General features: G+C 45.4%; 1 protein-coding gene across 4 annotated transcripts in view; it reads left to right on the top strand.

The window, feature by feature from the left end:
* Ubash3b (ubiquitin associated and SH3 domain containing, B) overlaps positions 1–18,660 on the top strand; it is a 150,933-nt gene that overhangs the window by 31,880 nt on the left and 100,393 nt on the right. Inside the window, exon 2 of one of the 4 annotated variants that reach the window (XM_006510636.4) lies at positions 5,141–5,290. The exons of the other annotated variants lie outside the window; for them this stretch is intronic. Within the exon in view, the coding sequence (XP_006510699.1) occupies positions 5,232–5,290 (59 nt within the window). The 5' untranslated portion in view covers positions 5,141–5,231. The remainder of the gene's footprint in view (positions 1–5,140; positions 5,291–18,660) is intronic. 4 annotated transcript variants of the gene reach the window in all.

Below are 18,660 nucleotides of genomic sequence, written 5' to 3'. Positions count from 1 at the left end.
CCTCCTGTCGCCTTCACTTTGTGAGATGGCACCCCATGGTCAACAACGGTTCTGTGAGACAGACAGTAGTAATATATCCGAGTTATAGACAGAAACAGGGAGGTAAGGGGAGTTCAGTTGTCCAGCATGAGGAGCAAGGCCTGCACCCTAGCTTTTAATGAGAATCCCCTTTTCCTTCTAATCTGCCTATTTTGAACCCCACCCCTTTCTTGGTGCTGGGACTTGAACTCAGGACTGACTTCCAGTGTGCAGCTGCTCTGTCACAGAGCTACCTTCGTCGCAGCGCCTGGGCTGCAGAGATGTACAGCAGACAGAGGAAGTTGCTACTAATCCTGACTACTTCTGAGGGTAATTCTCTGAACCCACAGAGTGGGAGGAGGAAACTGAGTCTTCTGACTTCCATGTGTGTGCTGAAACCTGTGCCCCCCCCCCCACACACACACTAATGTAGTTTCCAAACTAGCCCATGATGTTTTTGAGATGGTGTCCTTTCATGTAACCTAGGCCAACCTTGACCTCAAGATCCTCCTAATTTCAAGTTCTGGGATTAGAGGCATGTACCACCACACCTAACCCAACTAAGCCTTTAGCATTTCCTATGAGAAGTTGAAAAATATGCTGGCTTGTTTTCTGTTTTTGTCTTGCTGTGGTCTGGTCCCTGGAGCACTTGGAAAGCAGAAGGTTGCTGTGTGTTTGAGTCTACCTTGGTAGTTTTTACTGTCAATCCCATACGGCCTAAAGTCACTTGGGAAGATAGAGTGCCAGCTGAAGATCACCATGTGTCTATGTATGCAAGGAACCCATCTTGCTGGTCCACCTGTGGGAGGAGCCAGCCCGCTGTGGGCTGGACCACTCCTGGGCAGGTTGGTCTGGGCTGTCAAAGCCAGTGAGCAGTGCTCCTCCCTGGTCTCCGCCTAAGTTGCTGCTTGAACCCTTGCCCTGACTTCAGTGATGAACTATGGCCTGAAGTCTAAACTGAAATAAACACTTTCTTCCCGAAGTTGCTTTTGGTCATGGTGTTTATGACAACCACAGAAAGCACGCTAGAGCAGTCAACATGGTGAATTTCAGACCAGCCTGGGCTGCAGAGCGAGATCCTATCTCAAAAAAATACCTCCTTCAGAACCCCTCTTTTGCCTTTTCTTCTTCCTCTCATTCCTGGAGACTCAGGAGTAGATCTCCTTCTGACTGACAGCCAAGACGGAAGGAATAGGCTCTCTCATGGAAGGTCTAGCTCAGTGGCTCTCAACCTTCCTAATGTCTCTATTCTTTAATAACCGTTCCTCATGTTGTGGTGATGCCCCAACCATAAAATTATTTTCATTGCTACATTATAACGCAATTTTATTTGTTACTCTTATGAATTGTAACATAAATATCTGTGTTTTCTGATGGTCTCAGGCAACTTCTGTGAAGGGGGTCAGACCCACAGGTTGAGAACTGCTGGTCTAGACTAACCCAGCTCTGGGAGTCTGCTGTCCCTCACCCCACTAAGAGGGCTCTGCACTAAAGCCTGCCGTGGACCAACCCGCTTAGTGGAATTCATCAGTTATTCTGGACTGACTGGGACGTTAATGATATTGCTTTTAAAAATGTAGCAGAAAGCCAGTCAGTGGTGGTTCATGTCTTTAATCCCAGCACTTGGGAGGCAGAGGCAGGTAGATCTCTGAGTTCCAGGACAGCCTAGTCTACAGAGTGAGTTCCAGGACAGCCAGGACTACACAGAGAAACCCTGTCTCAAAAAAAAAAAAAAAACAAAAATAAAAAAAAGTAGCAGAAAAATTCAAATTTATATATAAGAGTCAGAGTAGTATAGTTTGTGAGAGAAAGTTATTTTAAGGGAAGGCTTGATCCCTAAATTGTTATGTAACCTCTTCCTGTATGGTAATTTGATCTTTCATTCCCACATGATGCTACTATTACACCCTTCACCACGAAGTTGTCTAGCTAAAGTGACACTCGGATGGCATTATACTGTTTGCTCGCTCTTTCTTCCTTTCTTTCTTCCTTCCTTCCTTCCTTCCTTCCTTCCTTCCTTCCTTCCTTCCTTCCTTCCTTCCTTCCTTCCTTTCTTTCTTTCTTTCTTTCTTTCTTTCTTTCTTTCTTTCTTTCTTTCTTTCTTTCTTTCTTTCTTTCTTTCTTTCTTCTCAAAACAGAATTTCTCTGTGTAGTCCTGGCTGTCCTGGGACTCACTCTGTAGACCAGGCTGGCCTCAAACTCAGAAATCTGCCTGCCTCTGCCTCCCAAGTGTTGGGATTAAAGGCATGCGCCACCACCAACCAGCATTACTGTTTGCATTTTCAATCTCCGCAACTTGGACTAAATAAACCTGTCTTCTTTACAAGTAGCCTACCTAAAGCATTTTGTCATAGCAACAGAAAACTAATATAGCCAGTTTATAGGCAGAAGTAAGTGTTTTACAACATTCATTTGTACAATACAAAGCATCTCTGTTATAATAGAAATCCTTTTTGTTTTCATAGTAGATTTCCATTGACAAAGTATTTCCATTTGTAATCTTTCTTGACCATCACAATAGCTCTTAGGGTGAAACCTGAATAGAGTATGAGTTCGCTATTGATTGATGAGAGGCTAAGTGTGTCTCTCAGGGTCCCACTGTGTGAGATGTACCATAAACTAGGCTCTGCTGGGTACAATGTGGCATCTCCTCTCTCTGCTCATGGAGAATGAAGTGGAACAGATTTCTTTACAGTGCTCTTGGAAAGCACTCTGGGGAGTTCTGCTCCAGCTGTGGTCTGGTGATGTGGAAGCCTCTGGGGACTGCAGCATCGGAGGCTACTTCCTGGTCCAGCAGAGGCCACCAGATGAAGCCTAAGCAGACTCCAGACAAGCAGCCTTCTTCTCCAGTGAGCACAGAGGAGTGTCCATGTCAGTGGAGGAAAGGAGCAGCAGTGAGCAGAGGGCTGGGTGTGTCAGCAGCAGCAGACGTGGGTGGGTCCAGGTCTCCATGGAAAAGCATGGCTCTGGGTGGGGAAGAGGTGGTAGCCATTTCTCCGATCAGCAAAGAGGATGCTTTGACTGTGGAAGGGTGGCTTTGTAGGAAAGGTTGAGGCTGAGATGGTCTGAAATGTTAAGAAAACAACATCTGTAAATGTCTGGGGACTGGATCCGGGCAGAGCCAGTAAGAGTCTTGGCTATTGCTTTTAAGGGAAGAACAAGACCCTGAAGAAAGGCCCCTGAGAGGAGCTTGCATGGCGGGAGGAGGAGGGAGACTGACTACAAATGCATTAAACATCGGTCCCAGGCTCGCCTTCTCCTTTCCCTAATGTCTTTCTCCCACGTCCACTCCCACGTGTAATTGCTCTCAGACAAATCAGTGTCTGGGATTCCTGTTTGTTTCTAGGTAAAATGAGGTCATTGCTATTATCTATCTTCACACCTCCAAAGAAGTGAGAGGCAACAAGTTTGAAAGCTTATACCCGATCAGAGATGGTTATGGTCCATATATAATTCAGCAGTAGACGAGGGATCTTGCAGGAGGATCATAAAGGTGTGGCCAGCCTGACCTATGTAACAAGTTCAAGGCCAGATTGAGATATAGGAGCTTGTCACAAAAAAAAAAAAAAAAAAAAAAAGGAAATTTTATCACCTTAAACATGTCAGAAGGGGATATTTAAGATATGCAAAAGGTGTTTGGAGTCTTACATGATTCGAATCTAGCAATGATGACACAGCAGATGGCTAGTTACAAGGCACACAAAACCCTCCACTGAAGTTCAAAATACTGGCCCTTATTCTACTTCAGGATGAGTGGAACTTTTAGCAGGGAAGGCCTTGTTTTGGGTTTATTTTCTGATTATTGGGATTAGGTACCCTGACCAGGCAACTTGGTGTTTATTGTAGTTCACAGTTCCATGTTACTGTCCATGATGGCAGGAAGTCAAGGAGCTTGAAGCAGCTGGCTGCAGCTACATCTGAAGTCAGAAGAGAGTGATGGATGCATCCATGTTAGTGCTCAGCTCACTTCCTCCACTCTTACACAGGCGCAGATACCCTGTCTAGGGAATGATGCTACCCACAGTGGGCAAGTATTCCCGTCTCAAGTAATGTGGTCAAGATAAATCCCCAACAGACATGATCAGAGGACCATCTCCCAGGTTATTCAAAATTTTGTTAAGGTAATAGTCAACAGTAACCATCACGGAACTGTTGCAAAGAAATTAGGTTATCCATTTTCTTTCTTTGCTTTTCTGACTTCTCTGTACTCCTGCTGACAGGATGTACTATACAATCATAGGCCCAAAGCAACAGGGCCACACACATGACCACAAACCAAAACCTCCGAAATTATAACCCCCAAATGATTTTCCTCTTTTTAAACTCTAGTTAAACTTGTTGAAATAAGATCTCATATAGCTCAGACTAACCTTAAACTCAATATATTGTAGAGGCTGGCCTTGAACTTAACTCTTGAACCTCCTGGCATTAAACCTCTGTTCTTCCCCTGTGACCTGCATAGGAATGACCTGATTTGGATGACTGGGAATAAATAAATGACAGATGGATGGATACAAAAATGCCTACAGAAAAACTAGAATTGGGTAGGTGGTGTGTTCCGATGAAGAGGCTCCAGAAACCCAGGAACTCAGCTCATTTATCAAATAGAGCTAAAGGAGAAGGTGGGCTAGCTGATCTCCATGGGGGGTCTTTGTAGAGGAAGCATCTAAGGTTGCACAAGGAGGAGGTTGTGGTTAGTCATTTCTGCACACATTGTCAATGTACACACTAGGACCAAAGGCTTTGCCTTTCCCATGGGTCTGAGGCATTATGGTCGTTGACATGGCCATACTCATGTTACATGCTCATTCATACAAGGGTACACTTGATCCGCACACTTTTTCCTCCTTTGAGTGGATTTTTCTTAAGTATTTTGTCACAATAATGGAAGTCAGAAATGTGGATTTAAGGACAGACAGATGCTGGGTGGCAGATATTAAATACCTATTCCATGAGCCCTGTATGCTTTGTGTTTTATAAGATCATTCTTACTGCTGTCCCCAGCCTTCTGAGGGCTGGGGAGTGTCCCAACAGTAGAGCACTTGTCTAGCATGTGTGAAGTCCTGGTTTTGATCCCCAGCACTGGGGAGTGGGACAGCACCTTTTTGTATTTATTTCATAGGTACGAAAGTTAATTGGCACAGTATTTATCAGTAGAGAAGACCAGCATTCTAATCCAGTTGTACCTGAAATCCAGCTCACACTTCACACCAATGCACAGCATCTTCTCCATCTCCAGACTGGCTCCTCTGCAGCTCTCCAGCATCTCCAGGTGGGAGAATATGCCGAGTCACGAAGCCAGCTCTGTGCTGTTGGCTCGCCCTGCCCTGGCATAAGCGCCTCACTTAAATACATAATGATTGCAATGATGCGACAGAACATTCTCATAGTATACACCAGACACAGAACATTCAGGAATGGTGTTTTTAAATTAAGTAGCATATAAGTTACCTTTCTATCACTAACAAAATGCCTGAGTCCACCAGCTTATAAGGGAGAAAATTGTATTTGATTTATGATGCCTTAGGTCATGCTGCTCATGGTGAGTTGGCCTTGCTCTTTATGCCTGCAGTCCAACATGGTAGCAGGAATGTAGGGAGATCTTATTACCTCACAGTGGTCAGGAAGCACAGGGAGAGAGGAGAGGGTTTGAGTGTCATTGCCCCCTTGAAAGATATTCCCTCCAACAACCAAACTTCAGTACGACCCACATCCTAAAGGTTCCCCCCACTTCCCAGTAGTGACACAGGCTGAGGACATTTAAGAGGTATTTTGGACACCAACTATTTTAGGTGTTTCATTTTGGGGTCCCTGATTTATTGTTTTGGGGCATAGAAGTCTGGGCCAATTAACAAGACAGGTGCCCAACCCTTAGACAGCCTTTGGCATCCCAACCAGTCATAATAAATAACAATAATATGATTAAATTAAAATATATTATGTAATAATTTATTATAATAATGTAATACTATTTAATGTGAATAAATTATTATTCACATCATCAAATATAATTACATACAAATTAAACAGTTACAGTTATTACCGAGCAACTTGTGAGCATTATTCCCTGTCAAATGTTCTTCTATGATTTCTGCCATTATACAAACATATCATTTAATCAACTCCTTAGTTTTTGGAAACATAGGTTGTTTTGTTGAGATCAATGCACTTACACGTGCAGTCTTGTGCCCTGAACAGCCAGGCCAAGGCTTTAGAATAGTGGATACAAAGTGCCCATTTCAAAGCCTGGTATGGAGGATGACAGAAGGTAGTTCACAGCTCTTAAGAAGCACACTGCTCTGAGCAGAATCAGCTCTGCAGACATAAAGCTGTGTGGACACCTTGCTTTAGGTCTCATTATTTTCTTAATCGAGATGCTAAGAAGTAGAATTACATTCTCTTGGCCTTTGAAAGGTATGTGGCTGGCTTGTGTGAGGGTCGGGCGAAACAGGAAGCTGGTGCTCAGCTCAGCCACTGCCTAAGCCAATCAGATCAGGTGTCTGCAGACCAGACATGGCAGGCACACTGCTGCCATCCTAGCATCCCACCCGAGACCTCTGGATTCGAACCCTCGATACCGCAGGGTCAGTGGCAGCTAAAGTTAGATAGAGATCAATGGGATCCAGGGAGAAAGGTGTGACCTATTCCCTTCTTCCAAAACTCGATCTTCTTTTATTTCCCATCCTATACCCTTGTTGGTAAGAACTGTGGAGTAGGTAGGAGATGCTGACCATCCGCAGTGTGATCATCTTTGTTCCTGGGACAGAATTTGCCTGAGGTCTTGTCACCTGGGGGCGTGGGTCAGACTCATGTCTTCCCTCTGTGTGTACTATTATTATCACAGGATTTCAGAGCAGAGAGGAAACTTAGTGATCTCTGGGCACTGAGCCCAATCCCTCCCTTCCTTCTGTGAAAAGCAGAAGCTCAGAGCGTTTAAAGGATTTGTCCAAAGCCGTGAAGTATGAAGTATTCAAGGACGAATACCCAGGTCTTCCGGTTCCCTCCCTCTTCCAGGGATTTCTTTCCCCCTGGACCATATTCATCTGAAGCAAATATAGGTCATGATTAAAAAGTTGTCTGGATATGTTTGCCTCTCTCTCCAAAATGGGTGTTGCTCTAGAGAAGTTCATCACCAGAAAAGTGAAGCCATATGGCCGCCCGCATAGCCTGCCTTGGGCCTTGGCTGGGTCTTCCCTGCAGATCATTCTGGAAACATCACCAGAAGCAGGAAGTAGGCACTGGGGATGTAGCTCAGTGGTAAAGACGGCTTGTCTAGCATGCGCAAGACAGTGTTCAATCCTCAGCCAGCCAAGTGCGTAATCTTTCCCTTCCTGAATTCACACAAATATTGGAACTAGTTTCTGAAGAAGAAAATTGCTCCTTTATGAACAAAAACTTCTGCAATCAAGGAAGTAGTGTTTTTCTCACTTTCTTGGGTACAGATGAGAGGAAAATGGCCTTTCTTGCTTCGGAGGCTTTTGACACTGGGCTTCAAGTAAAGAAAGAACAGCTGTGATCCCTTTCCCAGAGCACAGAACACAGTGGCACAGATCACACCAGCCTCTGCCCTCCCGATGAGGGATCTGCCCGGCTCTCCCATAATTCTTCAATTTCAGGCTTACAACCTTTATGGAAAAAGTGTTTCTTCAGCTTCAAAGACACTGCTTTGCCTGTTATTCCTGTAGCCACCCACTGCTTGCTTGTAGGAAAATCCCCAAATGTCAAAATTGGGATATTTTAAAATGAAAGGAGATACTTTTGGGATTAATGAAGCTTGCCTTGCCTTGCCTTTTGCTGGTGACTGTCAGGCCCCTGGTCTTGCTAAGTCAGCTTGACTTAAGCGAGAGGCCATGGTGGCCATTTGTGGCAGGATCCTAGGCTTTTGGCACGGTTTGCTTCATGACTTTAATGGCGCTGTTTCAAGAAATATAGTGAGTAGCAGCCACAGGCCATCTGCCTAGGACTTTGTTTCTGATGATGAAAGAGAATCATAGGTTTGAAAGAAAAGTCACAGGCCAGGGCAGAGGGTAGTTAAGCTCTCTAGAGGTTTTCAGGCTTGGGTCTGCATCCTGTGATGTTATCTGTGTAATAGTGGCCGTGTGACTTAATCTTCCTAAACCAGATTTCTTCACCTGCAAGCCAGCACCCATTGAGCTTAGGATCACTAAGAAATTTTCACCTGACAGGTAGCAGGCACTCTCTGAATGTCAAAATGTCATATTCTTGTGTTTGGTTTGTGTGTGTGTGTGTGTGTGTGTGTGTGTGTGTGTGTGTGTGACTCACCAGAAAGAGGCTGGGAAATTTGTAAAAGAAGACAGGAGATAAGAAACTGTTTTGCTATGAAATCCTCCTTTCAGCCTTTGGATAGTGTGTATTGATTGCTCTCTACATGCCAGGCACTGGCTAGACCTCCAGGGCTAAGAAGTAGGTGCTTAGAGTCTCTGTCTCAGACACACAGTCTTCTCAGCAGGACTGTGAAAGGGGTTTGAATACTGTCAAGGATATTCCAGCAAAGACACCGCATTAGAAAACACTCAGAAAAACGGGAAGACTGAAGATGCTGTCATTGACTCATGTGAGGACACTGGCAGACAGAGGGAAGAGAAGAATACTCTCTGTGCTCAAAGGGATGAGGGAACACTGACCCTGTCAGGGAAAAGGAAGTTCCTATGAGGGAACAGATATGGCCAGCTTGAGAATGGCGAGGCTGGCCAGGAACATCAGTTCACATCTGTAATCTCAGGTCTCAGGACGCTAAAGCAGGAGGATCACAGGTTTCAGACTAGACTGGACCAGATGAGAACTTGTTTCAGAAACTAAAGTGAACAGAAAAGAATGAAGAGGTCAAATTGTGCATTCATTCATTCATTCATTCATTCACTCACTCACTCACACATGCATGCATGCATTCATACATTCAGTGAATATGTACTAAGCACAGTTTTCCTCTGTGATATCCTAGAATCTGAGGTGCTGTGATAGATTAGGGAGCACCCTTGGTGAGTGGACAATGGGGCTTGATTTGGGGATGAGCAATGTGACATCAGGCAAAGCAGAGAGGAGGTGAGAGTTGGTCTGTAACACCACTGTAGCTCGTGCAAGGGGGCCTGATTTCCAGGGTTCTTGGTTTTTTCTTTGGTTGATCAGGGTGAGGGTTGTTTGGTTTTTTGCTTGATTTATTTTACTTGTTTGCTCGGTTGTGTGTGTGTGTGTGTGTGTGTGTGTGTGCACCTGTGTGTTCTCTAGTGCATGAATGGCAGTCAGAGAACAACTCTCAGGACCTCCATCCTGTTGGTCCCAGGGATCAAACTTCCATTCTCAGACTCAGCATTGAGAACCTTTACCTCCTGAGCCATCTCACAGGTCCAGTTTTGCTTTTGCTTTTGTGTTGTTGTTGTTGTTATTGTTGTTGTTGTTGTTGTTGTTTTAACTATGTATCCTGGCTGGCCTCAGCCTCTTGATTGCTGCAGGGGTTACACGTGTGTTTCAATACAGCTGGCCTTTGCCTCATTGTTACTGCAAATCGGTTTTCCGATCCATGTCTGGCGTCCATGTAAACTTCACTTCAAACTCTGTTTGAGTAAAAACAAATGAGTTCTAATGGAAATCTTAAAATAGAATACAGATTCAAATGCAGTCATCTTATCAGTCAGCTTTTGGAACAGGCGTGGGGTGAGGGAGAAGGCAGAAGAGAGCAGGTGTAACTCAGGGGCCAAAGCTGCTTGGACTGGGGCTTCCCTGAGTGTCAGAGTTCCTGGGTCATCTTGGTTTTGACATCCCCCATTCCTATGGTAGAGCTGGCCTCTCAGCATGTGCTTAATGTAGGCTGACCTCGTGTGTTCTTTACAGCTGATCTACTTGTTTGTTTTTGGAGACGTGATCTTACCAGGGATCGCTGACTGGTCTTGACCCCACAGGGCTGTGCCTGACTCAGCCTCCAGAGTTCTGGGGTTACAGGTGTTTTGCTGCCACACCTGGTTTTATGAACCGGTTGAAATCAAACCTAGCATTTTACACATGCTGGGCAAGCACTCTTGCCGACTGAGCCACACACCCAGTCTGACAATTGATCTGCTTTAAAATATGAAACCTTGCCCAGTTTAATGTTGCGTATGCCCTTTAATACCAGCACTCAAGGGGCAGTGGCAGGTGGCCCTCTGTAAGTTTGAGTCCAGACTGGTCTACATTGTGAGGTCAATGGCCAGGCCTACCAAGTAATATCTTGTTTCACAAAAGAAAAGCAAACTGAAACCCTGCATTTATTCCTGTGTTAACCCTGCCATTTTTGGAGGAAGCTTAGAAGGAGTTGGAAACTGTGGCTTTGAGTGACGTAACTGGTAGTACTCTCTTGTGCCCGGGAATAGCAGGCTGGTGGTCATGGATACGCCTGCACTTCTTCATAAGTTTTTTCCACTTGGACATATTTTTTGTGTAGCCCAGGCTGTCCTAAGAATCTTATATAGTTGAAGCTGTCCCCAAACTTCTGATTCTCCTCTCTCCACCCTTCAAGAATTCTAGGACTCCAGACATGGCCCCACCAAGCCTGATTAATGTGATCTTGGAGTTGAACCCTGGGCTTCATGCATGTTAGTCAAACTGAACTATGCTCCCAGCCCCACAGTGGCTCTTAATAATGTTTAAAAGTGGCCTGCACTGAGAAGTCTCCTTGGGTCTTGTGGTAGTGACCTATTATTCTCTGACAGATGAGAGAGAAAGTGAACATTCATACTTACCTAGATACTGTTGCATTTATGCACACACACACAATGTGTAGAATTTTCTCTTATTTTCTACTTAATTTCTATAACTGTTGAAGTAATTATGCAAAACACTGGGTTTCACTATGGTATTTTATACATCTAAGTGGCTATACTTGCTCTGACCCAGCCCCCATCTCTTCCGCTCACTTTTCCTTTGTTCCTTTTCTTGTTTCTATTCACCAACATTCTGCATGCCATGTTTTATGTGTAGTAATTCTCTTAATGCCGAGGGTATGTTGTTTGGATACCTCATTCCCTAGTGGACCGATAACATTCAAAAAGACAGGGAAAGATGCTTCCCGGAGTCTTGTATCGACTCACTGCGTCCTGCATCTCACTCAGCCATGCCAAAAACAATTTCAAGTAGAGTGTGCATCTCATTTCCAGTTCTTGTATAGAAGCTACTGGGAAGCTCCTAGACACATCCATCCTTAGCGGGTTTTGAGTTTTTAGTTCTTAAGCAGGCAGGCTTTTTTCTCCTGGACACCCAGTCACTAAACACAAACACACACACACACACACACACACACACACACACACACACACACACACACACACACACACCTTCAAGACTTCGGCTAACTTATACAATGAGGAACCTGCCTATGTATCTAAGCTGTTGGCCATTCTTCTGTAGGCCGTGCTTGGTGCCTTGGCCACATTACAAAAGCATCCCAGGTGGCTGCCTGGCCTCTGGCTTCCCTTCTGTGCAGAGCACACACACATACACAGTTGTCCTTCTCTAGGGGAGGCCTGAGTGTTGACAGATATTCTGCCTTATCTTGTTTTCTCATCAGTAGCTGCACGTTTGCTGCTCAGAGCAAGCGTGGGTGGGGGTTCCTCTGCCCCGCCCTGTGCTAGCTGTTAAAATAAGAGGGTGGTTTATTGCGTTGTTTTTTCAAGTGAAGATCAGGCTACCACCAGTTGGCAACTCCCGCCAGGTTGCTTGGAATAATTTATTTATATCAAAGCAAAACCAGGCTCAGCTCTTTTTGGAGTGTGTTAGCAAGATGAGGGTGTCAGGAATTGAGACTAAAAGTTGGCACAACTATACGGCTGTGGGTGGGCCAAAGGGAGACCATGTTCAATACTGACAACTTTTTCAACTGTCAGAGCTGAATGGAATCCTCCCTCTGCCACTGGAATTCCACTGTGGAGCCCTAGCCCTGCCCTTGACCTGTGGGATAGAGTGGTCATGCTGCCACTCTGGTTCCCTCCTCAGCAGAATGTGGGTGTTGGACTGGGCTACTTTATAATCATAGAGACCTAGATTCAAATTCAGGCTCCGCCACTCACTTACCATGCAGTTCCCTTGGATCTCTAAGCTCCAGTTCTCATCACTCCACTGGGGATAAACAAATGTGTCTCCAAAAGGAATTTGAAGCTTTAATGAGGAGACATAAATATCTTCACCCTTGCATAACCAGGCCCTTGAAAATCCCAGCCAGGTAGTAGCTACTTGATCAGTAAATATTCATCTCTGTCCTTTACTGACTGTGCTGTGTGTCTGCGCGTGTCGCCGGATAACACAAAGACACAAGTCTCCGTCACTGTACATGACTACACCGCTGCCCCCTAAGTGTTAATCAAGACACTGAAGTGTCATATCCTAAAGTGGAGTGTTCGGCTTAACCATGTGAGCGTTGTTTAGTAGCTTGCTTCATTTGGACCAGGTTGATTTGTGCATTTTCCTTCGGTAGGTAGAAAGGAACAGCTTAAGGAGGCTGTAGGATTATGGGAGAACAGGATTGTCAGATAAAGCTCAAGGAGAGAAAAGCAGATAGATGCAATCGTTTAGTAAAAACTACACTTATGGTATGGGAGAGTATGGAATATAATAGGGAGGTGGCATCTGGGAGGGCATTAGACAGACCACAGAATATACTGGGTACTATTTGGGGCCTCACTGTTCTAATACACCAGCCAGAACTTACAGTACCCTCTAACCCACCGTGTTCCCACAAACCTCACCACCCACCCTTCTTTGTATGCAAGTTCTCCACCCTGTTGGAGATGTTTGCTTTAGGCTATCTTTGCTGTCTTTTTCTTTCTTTTCCTTCCTTGTCTTTTTTCTTCTTCCTTTTAACTCTTCCCTTCCTCCTTCTCCTCCTCTTCCTCTTCCCCCTCTTTTTCCCCTACCTCCTTCTCTTCCCTTCTCACTCTGTAGCCCCGGCTGGTCTTGAAATCCCAGTCTTGTTGCCCTAGCCTCCCAAGTGTTGAGGTTACAGACGTCGCACCACCAAGCCCAGCTACCTACCGCTGCTCATTTGTGCCAGAAGTGCCCAGTGTAAGTGTGTAGTATGTGGAAACCATGTGCTCAGATTGATTCTCCATCTTGGTCTCTGACTAAGGGGTTTCTTGTCCAGTAGAATGGAGATAAGGATCTCGAAGTTTTCTGCTGCCCACAGATTATTCATTTAACCCATTCAGTATATCGTCGGACAGGCATTAGTCTCACTTTACAGAAGGGAAGACTTCAAGGGTCAAAGTGAGCAGGGAATATGCTCAGGGAAACCGAGCTAGCAATGGGCAGACCTGGACCAAAATGTATAACTCACCCCCTCTCTCTCCAGTACACTGGCACCAGGTGCGACAAATCTCCTCCCCTCTGCATCTTAACAGAGGTGGAAATCATATGCTCGCTGAATTCAAAGAACGCTCACTCAGAAGAGCATGGTGCAGATGCTCACAGAAAGATGCTCACATCCTGCCCAGCAGCTGCCGGAACATGCTCTTAGCATTTCCTTCAACGTCTCCACTGTTACTCTCTCTTCTCTGAAATGCCGGTAAACTGTAGCATTTGCTTTTCACATCTACCGATAAGTCTCAGAGGATTTTGTTACCTACCGTGCACTGAGGACGCGTTCTGATTGAACTTTGGAAATCGATTGAGGAACTGCTAATGACAACCACAAAGCAGCGGCACCCACATAGCAGAGGCAGAGCTGTCACTGTGTCCCTGCCAGCAGCCTTACACACCTGGGCTCACAGGTGTGCACTGCGAGCAGTCGGGTGTCAGCTGGGAAGAGCCAACATGCTGTGTGTGTGTCTGGGGGAACGGGAGAAGCTGAGGTAGCTGTCATCCCACCTTGGAGCAGGCCTGCTGTTCAGTGAGGGCTAGAGGAGGTGGGGAGTTACTCTTCTTCCTCTCGGGCCTTTAAACTCCCCAGTAGAATGGCTTCACCCTGAGAGCTCTTTGCTTCTTTCTCTCCCTTTGAGCTCTGATCCGAATTGCAAACAGTGAGGGCATTTTTAAATTAAAAACAAGAAGATCACCTACTTGGAAGCCAAGTGTGTAGGTATGCAGGCTTATGATCCCAGCTTATGAAGGAGGAAGCAAGAAGGTCATATGTCCACAAGCAGCCAGGGCTGCATATGGAGACCTTGTCTCTGAACAAACAAATGAAAATAAATAAAACAAAGGTACATGGCCATGGTTACCCTTCTAGTGCTACAAACAAGAAGCCACAAATAAACCCTTCCAAACTTAGGATTCTCTTTAAGTTTAATAGATACCCCTAAATGTCAACACAGATTTTTTTTAAAGATGTATTTATTTATTTTGTGTATGTGAGTACACTGTAGCTGTACAGATGGTTATGAGCCGCCATGTGGTTGTTGGGAATTGAATTTTACTTCCTCTGCTCGCTCTGGACAGCCCGGCTCACTTCGGTTAATTTTGCTTGCTCAGTCTCTGCTTGCTCCAGCCCAAAGATTTATTTATTATTATACATAAGTACACTGTAGCTGTCTTCAGACACACCAGAAGCGGGTGTGAAAAGTGGTTGTGAGCCACCATGTGGATGCTGGGAACTGAACTCAGGACCTTTGGAAGAGCAGTCAGTTCTCTACTGGCTGAGCCATCTTGCCAGCCCCAGCTTTTTGATTTCTTCTCAGTTTTTCATCTTCAAGTTTAACCTGTCCATTTGCTCACACAACAGTGTACTTTGGGTCATGATGCTAATAGTTTGGATTATGATGGGTAGAAGTGACTACTGACAGGTGAGGAGATGCCCCACCTGAACAAGTAATAAACTGCCCAGAATTATTCTAACAATAACCCAAGATACTGTATTTGCTAGGACTCCAATGGATGGGTCCTCACTTAACATGTTTCATCACAAAAAAGAACACCAACACGGTGGGGGGGGGGGCGCGTGTATCGAAGATTCTCGGGTTCTGACACTGTCACGTGGCTTTGCTGATTTGCAGGGCTATGGGATTCTCCTTTGGATTTCTTAGTCTTTTTGTCCAAGTGGATTAACAAATATGGTTGCTTCTCGGGAGGGTCCAAGAATCTTATTGACTTTGGATAACAAAGAAAAAGACGGTGGGAAATGTTCTAATTGGATCTTCTTCTTTGTGCAACCATGGCTGAATGCCTCCAGGATACTGAACATGAAGTGCAAAGAGTTGAATGCCACAGGGTGAAAGGCGGTAGGGAAATTACGTGGCATGGAAATGCTAACGTGAACCGTTGCTAACAAGAGAGGGCACTGGGGAGCAACAGGTTCTGCTGGTCAGCCTTTCCAAACCTTTTTTGGGTGCAATACTCACACTTTCCGACATCTTTGGGCTTTCCAAAATGTGGGCTTTCCTTCTGACAGTAACCTCAAGGACGGGGTCCTCAGCATACAGTCCCTTATTGATCATGTACTAGCCGGCCTTTGGGTAAACTCATGGTATTTGGGGTTGGTAGTGGTGGTGGGATGAGACTAAGGCCTACTCCTCCCTCTGACTGTACCTTCAGGGTGCCCGCCTTGTTAGAATCTCTGTCCTGATAGCTTTCTCCTATGAGGAAGCATGGAATCGTTGTCTCGGGCGTATGCAGACCCCTCCCATTTGAGGCCCTTATACCGCCGTGTTGAAACCCTGATCCCCTCCAGGAACTTCACTTCTTATGCTGGGTCCTTTACTTCTTTGTCGCTGATAGTTCTAACAGGTAGCCAGAGTGGATGCTCCGCAAGAAGGGTGTGACGTCACCAAACAACCCAGGTGGGAAAGTAGCGACTGTCCCTAGGAGAATCAAGATCCTTTGAGAGGACTGGAAAGAAGAAAGAGGCAGACCATCATCACACAGGGCAGGATGCCAACACACTCTGTCATCCCCCAGATGTTCAGGGAGACCCTTTCCTGCTCACTCGGAGTCAGGAAGACTTCAGAGGGTTATGAGAACTTAGGTTTAGGGGAACAGCCCCATTAAGCAGGAAGCAAAACCATCAGATTCTAGCTTTAAAAAGATATACGTTCTTAACTAACAAGATTAAATGAAAGTCAGGTCAATTGTTAAAATTGACTACTAATTCTGAGTTTGTATTCATTCTAATATTTATTTATTTTTCCCTGCCTGTCTTCCTCCCTCCCTCTTTCTCTCTTCCTTCTTCACTCCTTCCATCTCTCTCTCCCTTTCTCTCTACAAGGTTAAACTATGTAGCCCTAGATGCCAAGGAACTCACTTTGTAGACCAGGCTGGCTTCTAACTCACAGAGAATTGCTTGCTTCTGCCTCTCAAGTGTCAGACACATGGGCCACTATGGCTGGCTTCATTCTTTTGTGTTATTTGCTTTGTGTAGGCAATCATCCAGCCTTTTATGACAGAGGAAATGATGTCTGGGTTTCTAAAACATGATGACCTGGTTTTAGTTTTGTGGTGGGCAGGAAAACAGATCTCTCTCTCTCTCTCTCTCTCTCTCTCTCTCTCTCTCTCTCTCTCTCTCTCTCTCTCTCCTTTTTTTTAAGTATGTATGTTTTCCCATGACTGCTGCCTTTCGAGAAGAGGTCAGAGGACAACCTCGAGTGTTGGCTCTCACCCCTCATCTTGTCTGCGACAGGCTCTTTTAGTTATTTATATCAGCGTCTACCATGCTAGCTGGCCTTCAACTTTAAATTCTCTTCTGTCTACTTCTCAACTTTCCACAAGAAGCAGGCTTGGAGATGTGAGCCACCATCATGCCTGGTTCTATGTGTTTCTCAGGAATCAAAGCCAAGTCCTCAACCTTGTGGGGAAAGCACATTTTTCTGGGTAGGAAGGATTACTGATGAAGTAGGAAATGCACTCTAGAGACCCAGTAGCCTTCTGTCACAGGCTCTCTGGTGGCTGTCCCGCTGATAATCTCACAACTGGCAAGGCACTTGCTGTCCTCCCTAAGCCCAGTAATGGCTTCACAGTTGACCCTGTCCAGTTCAGAAACCAGCTGGTGTGCCCCAGGTGCCTGTGGCAACTGCTCTGTAAAGGTCAAAGCCAAGTTTTACCAATGCAGCAAGTGTTCTATAGACAGTGCAGGACCTTTAAGAAACCACAGCTGTTGGTGTTGCACTTATGGCTGAGTCCTTGGCTTGAAGGCGACCAGTGGGGGATGGAAATCGGGGTTGTATGGGGTGTCTGAATCACAGCTTCTGACGCCTGCCTCTCAGACGGTATTGGGAGCTCATATTCTCAATTTTGAAAATATCTTCCATTCTCTACTTTGATGCAGATGGCCTTTTAAAAGGTCATACAGGTCATCAAGGGAGACCTGAACACAGGGCTTCAGTTTCAGAAATAGTGACAGTCTAAGGCTAGTGGGATATATTAGCAATACCATTTTCCTACAAGAGATTCTAAATGGCTGACTCTGGAAACCCTTAGTTACTGTTATTAGATAAAGAAATATATTCATGGATTTTATCCCTCCTCGTTTATTTGAGAAGCAGTTTCATTGTGTGGCCCTGGCTGTCCAGTAACTGGTAATGTAGCCCAGGCTAGTCTTAAACTTGTGGGGGTTCTCCTGCCGCTGCCTCCTGAGTGTTAAAATTACACAGGTCAACCACCATGTCAGATTTCTTCTGTTTTTGTTTTCGTTTTTTCAAGACAGGGTTTCTCTGTGTAGCCTTAGCTGTCTTGGAACTCACTCTGTAGACCAGGCTGGCCTCGAACTCAGAAATCCACCTGCCTCTGCCTCCCAAGTGCTGGGATTAAAGGCATGCACCACCACTGCCCAGCATCAGATTTCTTAATAGGCCAAAATTTCTAGATATGTCACTGGTCAGAAAGAGGCAATTTTCCTATGTTTTCTTAATTTGGGCATTAAAAGAGAAAAAGAAAAAAGGCCACATATGTAAAAGCCTGGGATTAAAAGATTTGTTTTAGAGTTCCAGACCCAGTAACTTCAACTACAGAAGGGTGCAGGTATTAACTGGTCAGAACTATGTCTGGACCAGATTTCAGCCTGTCCCTACACAGAAACAACTTCCTATTTGCCACCCAGACCCATTGATCCCAAAGGGAGGTCAGGGCCCATCAGCCCTGGAGTCCACAGTCAATGCCTAAGGGCCCTTGCTTTACTTTGCCCCAGTGAGCCATCATCACAAACGTGCTCATGGTCCTGGGGCTCCTTCATCAGTACCCGGGAGGCTTCCCATCACCACACAGCATCCCCTACCATCATCAAGCACTTGTGAAGCCAGTAGGGAGGTTGGGAGGACTTGCGCGAGTGGGTAAACCTGAGAAAGAAAATTGAAGACAGGTGAATTCTTTGACCGTCCTATCTCTACCACCCAGAGGACATTCTTTCACCTTGCTCTGCCTGCCTGACTCCTCAGAGGCTGAGTTTGTTCTTCTGCTCAGAATGTGGCCACTGTCTTTGATTCCTGTGGTTCTCAGGTGTGGTGTCAGTCTCTGCAATTCCCACCAAGGCACCGAGGCACCTATATGGTGGCTGACTGTGTATTCCTCACACAACCAGCACCCGAGTGTCTATCCCTAAGGGCTCAAAGTATCCAGAGTGGAAAGAGACCTCTTTTTAAAAATATTTCTTGATATGTACTTAGGGGATATAAGCAGGAGCGTGGGGAGTTTAAGGTTAACCTGGGCAATACCATGAGATCCTCTTTAAATGACTAA

This window comes from Mus musculus, chromosome 9 (assembly GCF_000001635.26).
Source record: "Mus musculus strain C57BL/6J chromosome 9, GRCm38.p6 C57BL/6J".
Taxonomy (NCBI): domain Eukaryota; kingdom Metazoa; phylum Chordata; class Mammalia; order Rodentia; family Muridae; genus Mus; species Mus musculus.
The sequence above is the reverse complement of the archived record's forward strand: the minus strand, read 5'-3'. Positions and strand labels throughout refer to the sequence as shown.